This window comes from Arabidopsis thaliana, chromosome 3 (genome assembly GCF_000001735.4).
Source record: "Arabidopsis thaliana chromosome 3, partial sequence".
NCBI classification, from domain to species: domain Eukaryota; kingdom Viridiplantae; phylum Streptophyta; class Magnoliopsida; order Brassicales; family Brassicaceae; genus Arabidopsis; species Arabidopsis thaliana.
In genome coordinates, this window is record NC_003074.8 from 16,707,686 (window position 1) to 16,719,440 (window position 11,755).

Consider the following 11,755-nt stretch of genomic DNA (forward strand, 5'->3'; position numbering starts at 1 on the left):
AACCCCAAATCCGGCCGATGAGTCATCACTTACCAAACCTTTGAAGTAAAGGCTACACAACTGAGAACTAGTGCTAATATCGCCGGAGGAATTTACCGGTGAGGGTTTTGCGGTGTCATCTTTTCTAGGGAGTCCCTAAGCATCTTCCTATGCTACAGTCTCTTGATGAGATTCTAGAGTCCAATATAATTAACAAGAATTAACAAGAATCCAAAACTAAAAGGGAAAATATCTTTGGATAAACTTGTATAATGATTCTAGTTAGCGAATAATATTCCGAAAATATAGGTTATGTTTAAGAATTTTTAATTTATTATTTTATCTATATTTTTTTTTGTGAAAGGGCTTAATTATTTTATCTAATTGCGGACATTTGTAATTTTGATTCCATTTTCGTGAATTATGTAAGAGTCATCTTCTTTCATGAGAATATTTTGTTTGGGATTCAAAAGTTATATTTGTAATTCATAGTTTAGCTTTCTTGTCCATCAAGTTTCGATCTATTTGACAAGTTTTTGAGTTCAACTTTTAGTTCTATATATAAGACTGATTCGAAAGTCTTTGGAGTGAGAAAAAAATAAAGATTTTCTTGTATAATATATGGTTGTATTGTACTCTTCTTTTCCATGACCATGAACACGATTTCGTACTACCAAGATAATATATTGGCGATACCAATCAAAAATAACAAATAATAGAACCAACGAGAAGAAAATGAGCTATGAAACAAAGATAATTAACTAAGTAGGTGATTGGTTGGGCTGTAACTGTAAAATTTTTGCTGTAGAGATTTTGCTGTAACTGTGTTGACTGTAGCTGTAACTTTTCTTACTGTAAAATTACTGTTGTAAGTTTTTAACTTGAAATATTTATAAAAAATGGATTAGTAATAAAAGTTTTTTTATAGTAAATAAAATGTCTTGTATTACTAATTTAAATATATATATTCTGATGATATAAAAATAAAATAAAATCTTATGAATTCTTAATAAAATAAATCTAAATTTTACCTATGATTATTCCATAAATTCATTGCAATCTAAATTTTTTCTTTTAGGTTTGATAATTATCAGCTTTTTTAGAACTTATCTTTGTTTTTTGTTATATATTTATGTTGATAATTTATTTTTTTGTATTTATCTAATGAAATAAAATTTCTACAGCCAAGAAAATAGGGCTTTGATAATTTACTCTAATACAACCTTAAAAAAAAGAAAAAAAAAAATTGGGATGTAAGTTTAAAAATAAAGGTACAGCACGATTGGTTTGTAATCAAGGCTTTAAGAAAAATTAAGGTTGTAAGTCAGACTTTTTTTTTTTTTTTACGTCAAAAAAATTTCATAAATTAAATAGTGTTGTTACAGTGATGTTTTTGAAGCCAACTAGGGAAAAGTCCAGAATCTGAATAAAAACAAGATGAATTACAACCAAGTTTCGCCAGATCGTGTGCAATCATGTTTCCCTCCCTCTTGACGAATTTAAATTGAATGCTTCTGAATTTTCCAGCCCAAAACTGAATATCTGTGAGTAGATTCGCTAAAAAGCAATGTGAAGCAGAATTGGTAACAAGTTGTATCAAAGTTTGGCAATCTCCTTCCATGATGACATGTGTATAGCCTCGGATCCAAATTTGTTGAAGTGCTGCTAATAAAGCCTTTGTTTCTGCCTCTATCGGTGTGCTTGTATGGTCTAGTACCATGGATCCCCAATGTTCAGGTGTCCCATTATGGTTTCTAATAATCCAACCTCCTGTAGCTTTTCAATCCTGCACATTAAAACTAGCATCGAAGTTGCATTTTATGTAAGGCATCTGAGGTTTAACCCATGTAGTGTTCCCCGCTGCTGTCGTTCGCTTTGGAAGCCGTCTAGGACCTTGAGTTTGGGTAGCATTAAGCCATTCGTTTGTTTCCGCCTTAGCCCTTACAACTGTTATTGATGGACTTTCTCGAAGATTGTTAAAAACCACATTGTTTCGTGCTTTCCAAATTCTCCAAAGTAGCCAGAATGGGATAAGTTTCTGAGAATCTGTTATAGTGGTGTTCTGGAGAAGTAATAAAATATTTGAAATGTTATCTTCAATGTTATTAGATAGTATAGAGCTTCGATATAAAGGTGTGTCAGATAGCCGCCAAGCCATTGTTGCAAAAGGACATGTGAAAAGTGCGTGATTGATAGATTCATTCTCTCGACGACATCGTGGACATCCAGGATCGATGCGCATTCCCCTCGTGGTGAGGCGATCCGTTGTTGGTAAGGCTTTAGACAGTATTCTCCATAGAAAATGTTTTAGCTTCGGCATGATTGGCAAATTCCAGATTTTGGTTTTTAGATCTACTGAACCATGGGGTTTAGCCATTGTAGGGATGGTGTTTGACGGGTCATGCGTTGATAACCAATAACCCGAGCGGACTGTATAGTCACCTGTGGAATTGTAGCTCCAAATAAGACGATCCGTTTTACTCCTTGTTGAGAGATAGATGCGTTTAATATAGTCATGGTCAGATTGATCCACAAAAGTTTGCAATTTGGCATTATCCCAACATCGACTATGACCTCTATGCTGAAATAAATTGTCAAGTGATAGACCATTATGTTGTTCATCCGTTAGCAAAGGACGAGGAGGGTGAGAGTCGACGACATTGTCTATCCCTAAACGGATAGTCTTACCATCGCCAATCACATACCGTGTACCTTTTCTGAGGAGGGCAATACCAGAAAGCAAAGAGGACCACCCGTAAGATTGTTGAGACCTTGTTTTAGCATCAATTATCGAGTTATCTTTAAAATATCGAGCCTTCATAACCCGCGCGAAAAGAGAATTGGGATATTGAATGATTCGCCATGCTTGTTTTGCAAGGAGGGCGTCATTAAATTTTGCAAGATCCCGGAAACCCAGCCCTCCTTCCTTCTTAGAATATTGAAGTCTCTTCCAAGCAACCCATGGTATTCCTCTTTTATTTGAAGCTTTTTCCCACCAGAAATTCATCAGAAGAGACTCTATCTCAGAGACAATACCTTGAGGAAGTTTGAAACAGGACATCGCGTAGACGGGCATTGCCAAGGCAACTGATTTTAGCAATATCTCCTTTCCGGCTGGCGAGAGGAATTTTGCACTCCATGAAGCAGTTCTTTCTTTAACACGATCTATGATATAATTGAACATTTCTTTTTTTTTCCTACCAAATTGTTCGGGAAGACCCAAATATTTACCCCCTCCTCCTTGATTTGGAATGTTCAGAAGTGTTTTTAGTCGTGTTTGAGTGGAACCGTATACACGAGACCCAAAAGTGATTAATGATTTCTGAACATTTATTTTCTGCCCGGAATAATATTCGTAAACATCAAACACATCTTTAAGAGCTTGACAGTTCCTCACATTAGCTTGACAAAAGAATAATGAATCGTCTGCAAATTGAAGATGCGTTATAGCCGGTGCTCCATTTCCAATTCGGACTCCGCGAATATCCCCACTTGATGCTTTGACCTTAATGAGATGGCTGAGAATGTCTCCACAAAGAATGAACAAATATGGGGATAAGGGATCGCCCTGTCTAATACCTCGAGTCGGCGAAATATATCCATGAGGTGAACCATTGATCAAGACTGAGTAATGAACAGATTTCACAGCAGCCATTATCCAACCTATCCATTTATCGCAAAAACCGAAAAGTCGCATCGTCGTTTCCAGAAAATCCCACTCTACTCGGTCATATGCTTTGCTAACATCTGTTTTCACTGCCATATATGTTTTCGAGACTCGCTTCCGGACTTTTAAGGAGTGCATAATTTCATGAGCGATCATAACATTATCATTGATAATTCTCCCTGGAATAAACGCAGCTTGCGAATCCGAGACGATTGAGTTTAGGTGTGCTTTAAGACGGTTCACCATGCATTTTGAAATGACTTTGTATAAGACATTACACAAAGCTATAGGTCTGTAATCGGACAGCGTTTGAGGATTTTGAATTTTTGGAATCATACATATGTTAGTGTGATTGACGCTGGTCTTCATATGTGATGATTCGAAAAAAAGTTTCACCTCTTTAATTACATCGTTACCAACAATATCCCAACATTGTTTGTAAAAACGTGCTGTTAGACCATCTGGACCCGGAGCCTTATCGTCACCAATCTGACAAATTGCTTCAAAAATTTCACTGTCACGAAAATCTTGCGTAAGCTCCGAGTTAATTATGTTTGTGACAGATGAAGGGAAATCTGCAAAGTCAATTGGGGATACTTGTATTCCGTTAGTGGTGAATATGTCCGTGAAGAATTTTTGAGCATGACAACCAATCTCTCCATCACCCATGTACATATGTCCTTGATCATCTGCGATTGAATTTATTCTGTTTTGGGAAATTCTGGTTTTTACGCAAGCATGAAACCTCTTATGTTTTTTGTTCTTATAATTATATTGTTTAGTTTTCATTATCGTCATGAATAATCTAGAAATCCGATTAATTTATTATTTTTTAGAAATTAATAAAAATAAAGAACTATTAAAGAGACAAGAAGAACCAAGATAAGAGTACCAATACAACACTCCTCAAGCATCCTTTGTCGATGTGGGCAACCTCCTTGCTTCCATTCGGCTCCACATGTGTAGCAAAACAAATAGCCACATCTATCCATCAAAACATGAATATAATGTTAATTAGGCAAACAAACTTTAATCATCAAAATTTGAATGGATTATAATTAAGAAAATGATTTGAGAGATACATGCAAGTTACATGGATGCATCCTTCCGAAAGTTTGATCATATGTTGGCACTTTTCACATTGGCGCCACTTTTTCTCATTTGCAAGAACTTTTAGCATCTTATCATCTGATGTAGGATTATTACCCAATTTCTTGCAATTGTCACATGACAAGTTACTTTGCCATGAAACTTTGCAGTTAATGCAAAAGCGCTCCCCGCATTGGAAGCATCTCACAAATCCATCTTCTAAGGTAGATTTAGAGAGCTCGATTTTCGACATTAAAGCCGAGCACCTCGGGTTCGGGCAATAAAATCTCTCCGTTACTGGAATGGATTCCTCTTCAATCTTTTGTTCCCACATCGCTTTTAGTTTAGATGTCAAAATATGAAAACAACTTTTAAGAGTCAGCTTAGACTCACATTGATAATAAGGACATATCAGTACAGTTCCCTCTAGAAGCCTCACTTCTATATATCGTTTCATGCATTCCAAACAGAATTTATGATTGCATAAAGCAACATAATACATTTGCTCAGATTTGAAATCATCATTGAAACATATACTGCAAGTCTCAGGATCCACAAGTAAGCTGATTTCACAATCTATTGTTTCCATTGCAAATTTAACTTAATTTTGAGTTTAGATGATGATCCGAGCCAAACACATGTTTAGATTATTAATTAGGTCGAAAAACTGATATATAAACATATAAAATTCGGTTGTGCGTGAGTGTAGTTAGTATGAAAGTAATAAATACATCCTACATCCTATAGAGAAGTTAAGAGTTAAGACTTTAACTAGATAAATCACCTTTTGAAATGATGTATTACAGATCTCATTTTATATATTCCTAGTTTTAGTTAATTCTTAATGTATTTAAATAAATGTATAAATCTCTAAATTAAATTATCATAAAAAGTATTCCTTGTAGAGTGTTAATAGTATAGTAAAGATATATTCTTCTTTATATAAATAATTAATCATTTCAAGTATTAACTTTAAAAATTTATTCTAGATTCTCTAAATAAAATAGCAAAATTTCATTATTTAAATAATATGTGGATCTTTTGTAAACACTTCTCCTCCTAATTGGGCAACTAATCATGGAGTTATTTTTTAATTAATGTGTGGTTGACAAAAAAAAAACAAATATGTGGATAAAGAAAACAGATTTTAAACTAAAAGAGATTGCAAAATGAATTAGTTCAAAACTATATAAAGAAAAAGAGATTCCTAGAATAAATCAATATGAATCATACCAAAAAAGTGGAAAGATAAAAATGATTAAATTAAAAAGAAAGAAAAAATATATAGAGAGGAAAAAAAAGAGAAATTGTTAGAAATGTCCTTTCATTGATACCTTCTTTTTTAAAAAATAACCCCTCACTTCGATATCATTTTCATTTTCCTCCTTTAATTTTTAATGGGCATTTTACCCCTATTTAATAAATAATTAAGTAAACAAATAAACATTTGAATTTTCCCAGCAAAATATCTGAAACATTTTCCCAACAAAAATAATTGATCCCATAATTTTTGGTGGGAAACTTTATCTTAGAAACTTTTAGAGTTTACAAGGTTTTTAAAAGGATTTAAGAGTGTTTTTAAAGGATTTACAGGGGTTTTAAAGGATTTATAATGATTATAAAATCGTTTTAAAAAGATTTACAAGGGTTTTCAATGATTTTTTAAAGGATTTAAAGTGTTTTTAAATGGTTTATAAGAGTGTTAAAAGATTTACAACAGTTTTAAAATGGTTTTAAAGGATTTAGAAGTGTTTTAAAAGGATTTACAAATATTATTAAATGAATTACAAAAGTGTTTTAAAAAGATTTAGAAGGGTTTATAAGGGGTTTTAAAGAGTTTACTAGAATTTTTTAAAAGGTTTTTTAAAAAGAGTTTAAGGAATTGCTGGAATCTTTGTAAATTAATTTTGTCATTGCGAAATGTTTGTCTTAAAACGGTTTTAAAAGATTTATGAATGTTTTAAACGATTTGCAAAAGTTTAAAAATATTGATAAGGGTTTTAAAAAGATTTTAAAAGCTTTTACAGGGTTTTTAAAACATTTATAGGGATTTTATAAGTGTTTTAAAAAGATTTACAAAAGTTTTAAAAGAATTTATAAGAATTTAAAAAGATTATAAGGGTTTCTTAATTTTTTGGCATGAAAAAAAATTAAAAAGGAAAATATGAGTACCAAATTATTTTTAGCGAGAAACCTTTTTTTTGCACCAAAAATTACTTTGGCAAGAATATTTGATTTTCTCATTATATTCATTCAACAAAAGAAAAGTAGTTTCGACGTTTAGCACATAAAAGAGGTATTTTAAAAAATAGACAACATAAGGAGTTATTCTTGAAAAATGCATTTTTGAAAATGCACCAAAAAAAAAAACCTCCATTTCTACACCAAAGAAAGAATTGATAATGAGGACAACTTAGTACACCTCCCTCAACTAGCTTTACTTCTATATATCGTTTCACGCACTCCACACAGGATTGATGACGGCAAAAATCAACAGTTAACATCTGCTCAGTGTTGAACCAAGGATTCACACAATAGATTTGTTTAGAGAGGGAAAACAAATCTAGTAATTTCTCTTCATTAGGTATTCTATCCAAGACTCGATTACAAAAGATGTTCTAATCTCTTCTGAAATACATTAGGGTTTGCTCAAGAACAGAAAAAGAATTAGGATTTTAAAAAGGTATAGCTGCATCCATAATGGATTGCCTACGTACCCTGTGAAGGGATCAAGCCATTCGTAGTTCTCAATATGTATAAAGTTATGTGTTTCTTGTGAGTATCCAAAGATATCTCTTTTGTGAAGTCCCTAAGGCACTTTATATAGGATCCTTAAACCGCCTCTCTCGCGATATTCTTCGGAAGATTCTTATTTATCCTTAGGTCGGTTCTAGAGGATAATCGTCCTAAGGATATTCTCCTTATTCTTCGGAGGTTTTGGGGAGATTTCCTGATTTCGACATTATCTTCAAAGATTCTCCTTTATCATTTTCGAAAGTCCCATAAAAGATCCTATTTTACCGGAAATGATCCTTGGAGAATGAATGGTTTTTACAAGTCTTTGCCTCGCGTGTTTTTCACGGCTCGGTGGTCGTTTGAGAGGTGGCTTCGGGGCAAACGGTATGTACCGGCTGTAGACGAGCTGTCAGCTAGGCGAAGTGCAGACGAGCTGCTAGCTAGACGAACTTCGAGCTAGGAAAGCTACAGACGAACTGAGGTGGTTGGCTCGGGTACAAATTGCCCGAGTCAAAGCTGGGTTCAGTATACTTCGTTCCGAGCTGATCGTCTCGGTACCAGGTTATTCGGGATAACTGGATTTCTAAGCACAGACCAAAGCAGATAAGAAACTGTATTTAGCCGAAGCAAAAGCTCGGCACTAGTGTTTATGATAACTGGGATTTAGTTTCCGAGGCGGTTGACTCGGTACCAGTGTGTTTAGAGTAACTGGATTTCAGTAGATTTGAATACCCACGGTTGCGACCCGATTTGATTCAATCTTTTACCAGCGTTTAGAAACGAGCTGGGGCACCGGTGTTAAGTATAACCGGGTTTCAGAAGATAGAATTCATAGCCTGCTCGGAAAAACATTCGAGCAGATTCTTATCTTGAATATTTATATAGCGCGCTGTAACCGAAGCGGTGTAAATGAAACTTTGAAAATAATAGGCCGTCGCCCGTTATCAAAGTAAAAAGATTTAGAAATCAAATTCCAAGAAAATTTGAAGTAGAAAAATCGAAGTTCAAATTTAAACCGAAACGAGAGTTTAAAATTGAAGTGGGAGTATGGATATACGGACCCCACTCCCCCCCCCTTTTTGCAAGTTTACGCAAAAAATATAGCAGAGAATGCATATATATGATTTGGACATAGGGATGATGATATCTACGGCATGGACGATCTGAATCTCTGAGATTGTAAACGTCGTTGTATGAAAATCTACATTTAAGATGTTGTTCGTTAGAGGAGATCTCATCTTTGCGTAGAAAGAGAGAAACAAGGATGAATGCTAGTGATATAAGTGAGAATGTCAATCAAGCTTAATTAATATGTAAGAAAGTAATTGAACTTATCTTTTATGAGGGAGGTCGTCGAGACAGAATTGGAGATCGCATCATTGATGAATGAGTGGAAACCTTGAGCGATTGCTAGTGACGATCCATTGTCACTTGTTGGTGTAATGTACTTCCTTTTGCTGATTTATAGAAGAACTGATAACTTCCGTTTGAACCGTTAAACTATTGATCCCACCGTTGAATCTTTAGCTGATAGTCATACGAAGATTTTGTCCGAATTTTAGTCAGATCGGATATTGCCTGAGGCTTCTACCGTCTTATGAAGTTGCTGTGACAAAGTGAATTTTTCTTCCTTTGCTATATTTGTTTTTTGGTTTCGGTTGCTCCGGTAGCAACATACGATCCTCAGTGAATATAGGAGGCAGTATCCAGTGATGCTTACTCTTTGGCTGACTTCTGGTGATCTTTCTTCTTTACTTCTCTTTCCATTGAATATTCATTACACGACATGTTTTTGAGAGATCTGAACAACGTCTTGTGATTAAGGAAGATAAAGCAGAAGCTCTCCAAGGCGAGGAAGGGACAATTTTTCTTAGATATATGTTAAGACGAGCCGATTGTAGATGAAAGACGAGCTTGAGGCCGGAAAACGATCTTGATGTCCGAGGAAGAATAGAGTTTATTCGTCTTATAGCTGAACCTTGTAAAAGGTTGCCTACGTACCCTTAGAAAGGGATCAAGCCACACGTAGTTCATGTTATGATAAACGAGCTAGGCCATTACTGGAGGAAGGTCGTATGGTAGGTGACGAGCCGGCAGACGTGCGACGAGCTGGATGAACAGTGGTAGAGAGGCGAATTGGACAAACCGAGTTCTGCTGAAGGTTTAGACGAGCTGGGCGACGAGTAGGTGGACTATGCAGTCAATGGACGAACTGCCGCTAGGCGAGGAGGTAGATGAGTTTCAGTTGAGGGATGAGTCGATAGCTAGACGAGTTGGACGATCTGACTAGCTGACAGCTAGGCGAGGAGGTGGTCGAGTGATGGGAAGAGCTTGAAGACGATCTGAGGAGCTTGAAGACGATCTGACGAGCTTGAGGACGACCTAAGGAGCTTAAAGGGCTTAAAGGATGCTGAAGAGCTTGAAGACGAGCTGAGGGACTTGGTGAAGAGAACGAGTTGATAAGCTTGACGAAGAGGAGCGAGCTGACGAGCTACTTGAGACGGACGAGCTGACGAGCTTTGTGAGACGGACGATCTGACGAGCTTTGTGAGACGGACGAGCTGACAAGCTTTGTGAGACGGACGAGCTGACGAGCTTTGTGAGACGGACGAGCTGACGAGCTACTCTGTGTCTGCGTGTCAGGCGGCATTCATCGAGGGATTTGACGAAACTACCCTTCGCCTTAATACTCCTCCTTGGTTTGGAACTTATTTTGGGCTTTTGACTTGGGTTGCAGTTGATTTTGTTAAATCTAAACAACGACCTTTTTTGTTGCGTTCTTAGTGATTAAGATATATGTTGCGTTCCATGCCTCCATGACACATGGTCCGTGGTGATGAAGTGTGGCGATGACGTGAAGCTTTCGTAAATTGAAGACCATCGGTGGCGAGGTGAAGACGTGAAGCCTAAGATGGGCATGTTGGTGGAATCGTCCTGGAAACGACGATGGACGTAAAATCGGTCACAAAGGTGGTTGATCTGATAGCCGCAGACATGCATCTTTGGGCTACAGCCAGGACGTGCTTGTCGCAGAAAAACAGTAATAACTCTTGTTAGATGTAATCAATTGAGGCAAGGATGAGTCCGTTAGAAAGATAAGCCTTGTAGCTTCAAAATGATGTGCAGATCGGCTCCTGATGTTTTCTGAATCGTTGGGAGTTTGCTTTCTAATCCAGTTGCTCCCACAGTTCGAATCTGCGATTTGACAGGTGTCATATGTTTCATTGAAACAGTGATAACGCTTAGTAAACAGCTCGGAATTGGATGAGGTCGGTCTCTGTTGAAAGATAAGCCTCGGGGCTTTCAGTTGATACTTAGATCGCCTCGTGATGCCTTTTAGATCGCCGGGTGTTTGATTCCGAGGTCAACAGATCGGATATAGATCGATCTGTATTTTGTCAGACTTTCTGCAGATAAACGGCAGTATCTCCGAGAAAACAGACCCTAACGAAGTGAGCTCGGGCTTGTTAAAAAGAGCCTCAGGGCTTTAAATTGATCTACAGATCGCCTAGGTATATCATTGCCTAGTTCATCAGGATTTTCAAGGAAAACGATCCCGAAGCTGACTGGTTTTATAGAGTTGGGTCTCATGACTGGCTGCACTCGCTTGAGGTAAACGTTTATATCTCAGCATATATCTTCGATTAAGGTGAGGTCAACTTCTCCGAAAAGACGACTCTTTGGGCGATCCGTAGAGGTATTAACCCTTACGAGATTCCCTGTGATTTGCCGGGAAATCGGCCCCGAGGTGAACTGGTCTATTCGGACGGATCTGTTAAGAAACAGACAGCATCGACTTCAGAAAAACGGCGATAACTCTGAGCAGAGATATCCGATGGAGTTACGGTTAGATTCCTTGGAACGCTGATCTCCGGGGCAATCCGTGGAATGGTTGTACGTCATCTGGTTCATTGTGTCTTGACGGGAAATCCCCCCGCAAGTAGACGGATCTGATTGTCTTGGCTTGATGAGCGTACATCGAATACTTGGATGAATGATATGTGAAGAGAGTTCTTTGTCGTCCCCACAGACGGCGCCAATTGTTGAACCAAGGATTCACACAATAGATTTGTTTAGAGAGGGAAAACAAATCTAGTAATTTCTCTTCATTAGGTATTCTATCCAAGACTCGATTACAAAAGATGTTCTAATCTCTTCTGAAATACATTAGGGTTGGGTTTTAAAAAGGTATAGCTGCATCCATAATGGATTGCCTACGTACCCTGTGAAGGGATCAAGCCATTCGTAGTTCTCAATATGTATAAAGTTATGTGTTTCTTGTGA

General features: G+C 36.8%; 1 protein-coding gene, 1 long non-coding RNA gene and 1 pseudogene across 3 annotated transcripts; all 3 read right to left on the reverse strand.

Annotated features, from left to right (window-relative positions):
• Positions 1-1,759: 1,759 nt before the first annotated feature.
• Positions 1,760-4,315, reverse strand: AT3G45550 (annotated as a pseudogene; the record flags this gene model as incomplete). Its single annotated transcript has 1 exon — positions 1,760-4,315.
• A 367-nt stretch (positions 4,316-4,682) lies between these two features.
• Positions 4,683-5,324, reverse strand: AT3G45555 (RING/U-box protein; the record flags this gene model as incomplete). The annotated part of the gene is made up of 1 exon (NM_148847.1): positions 4,683-5,324. One exon carries the CDS (start codon positions 5,322-5,324, stop codon positions 4,683-4,685), a length of 642 nt encoding a protein of 213 aa, NP_680100.1.
• A 2,521-nt stretch (positions 5,325-7,845) lies between these two features.
• On the reverse strand, positions 7,846-8,146 carry AT3G07155. The gene has a single exon (NR_141303.1). It is a non-coding gene; the product is annotated as an other RNA (long non-coding RNA).
• Positions 8,147-11,755: the final 3,609 nt, after the last annotated feature.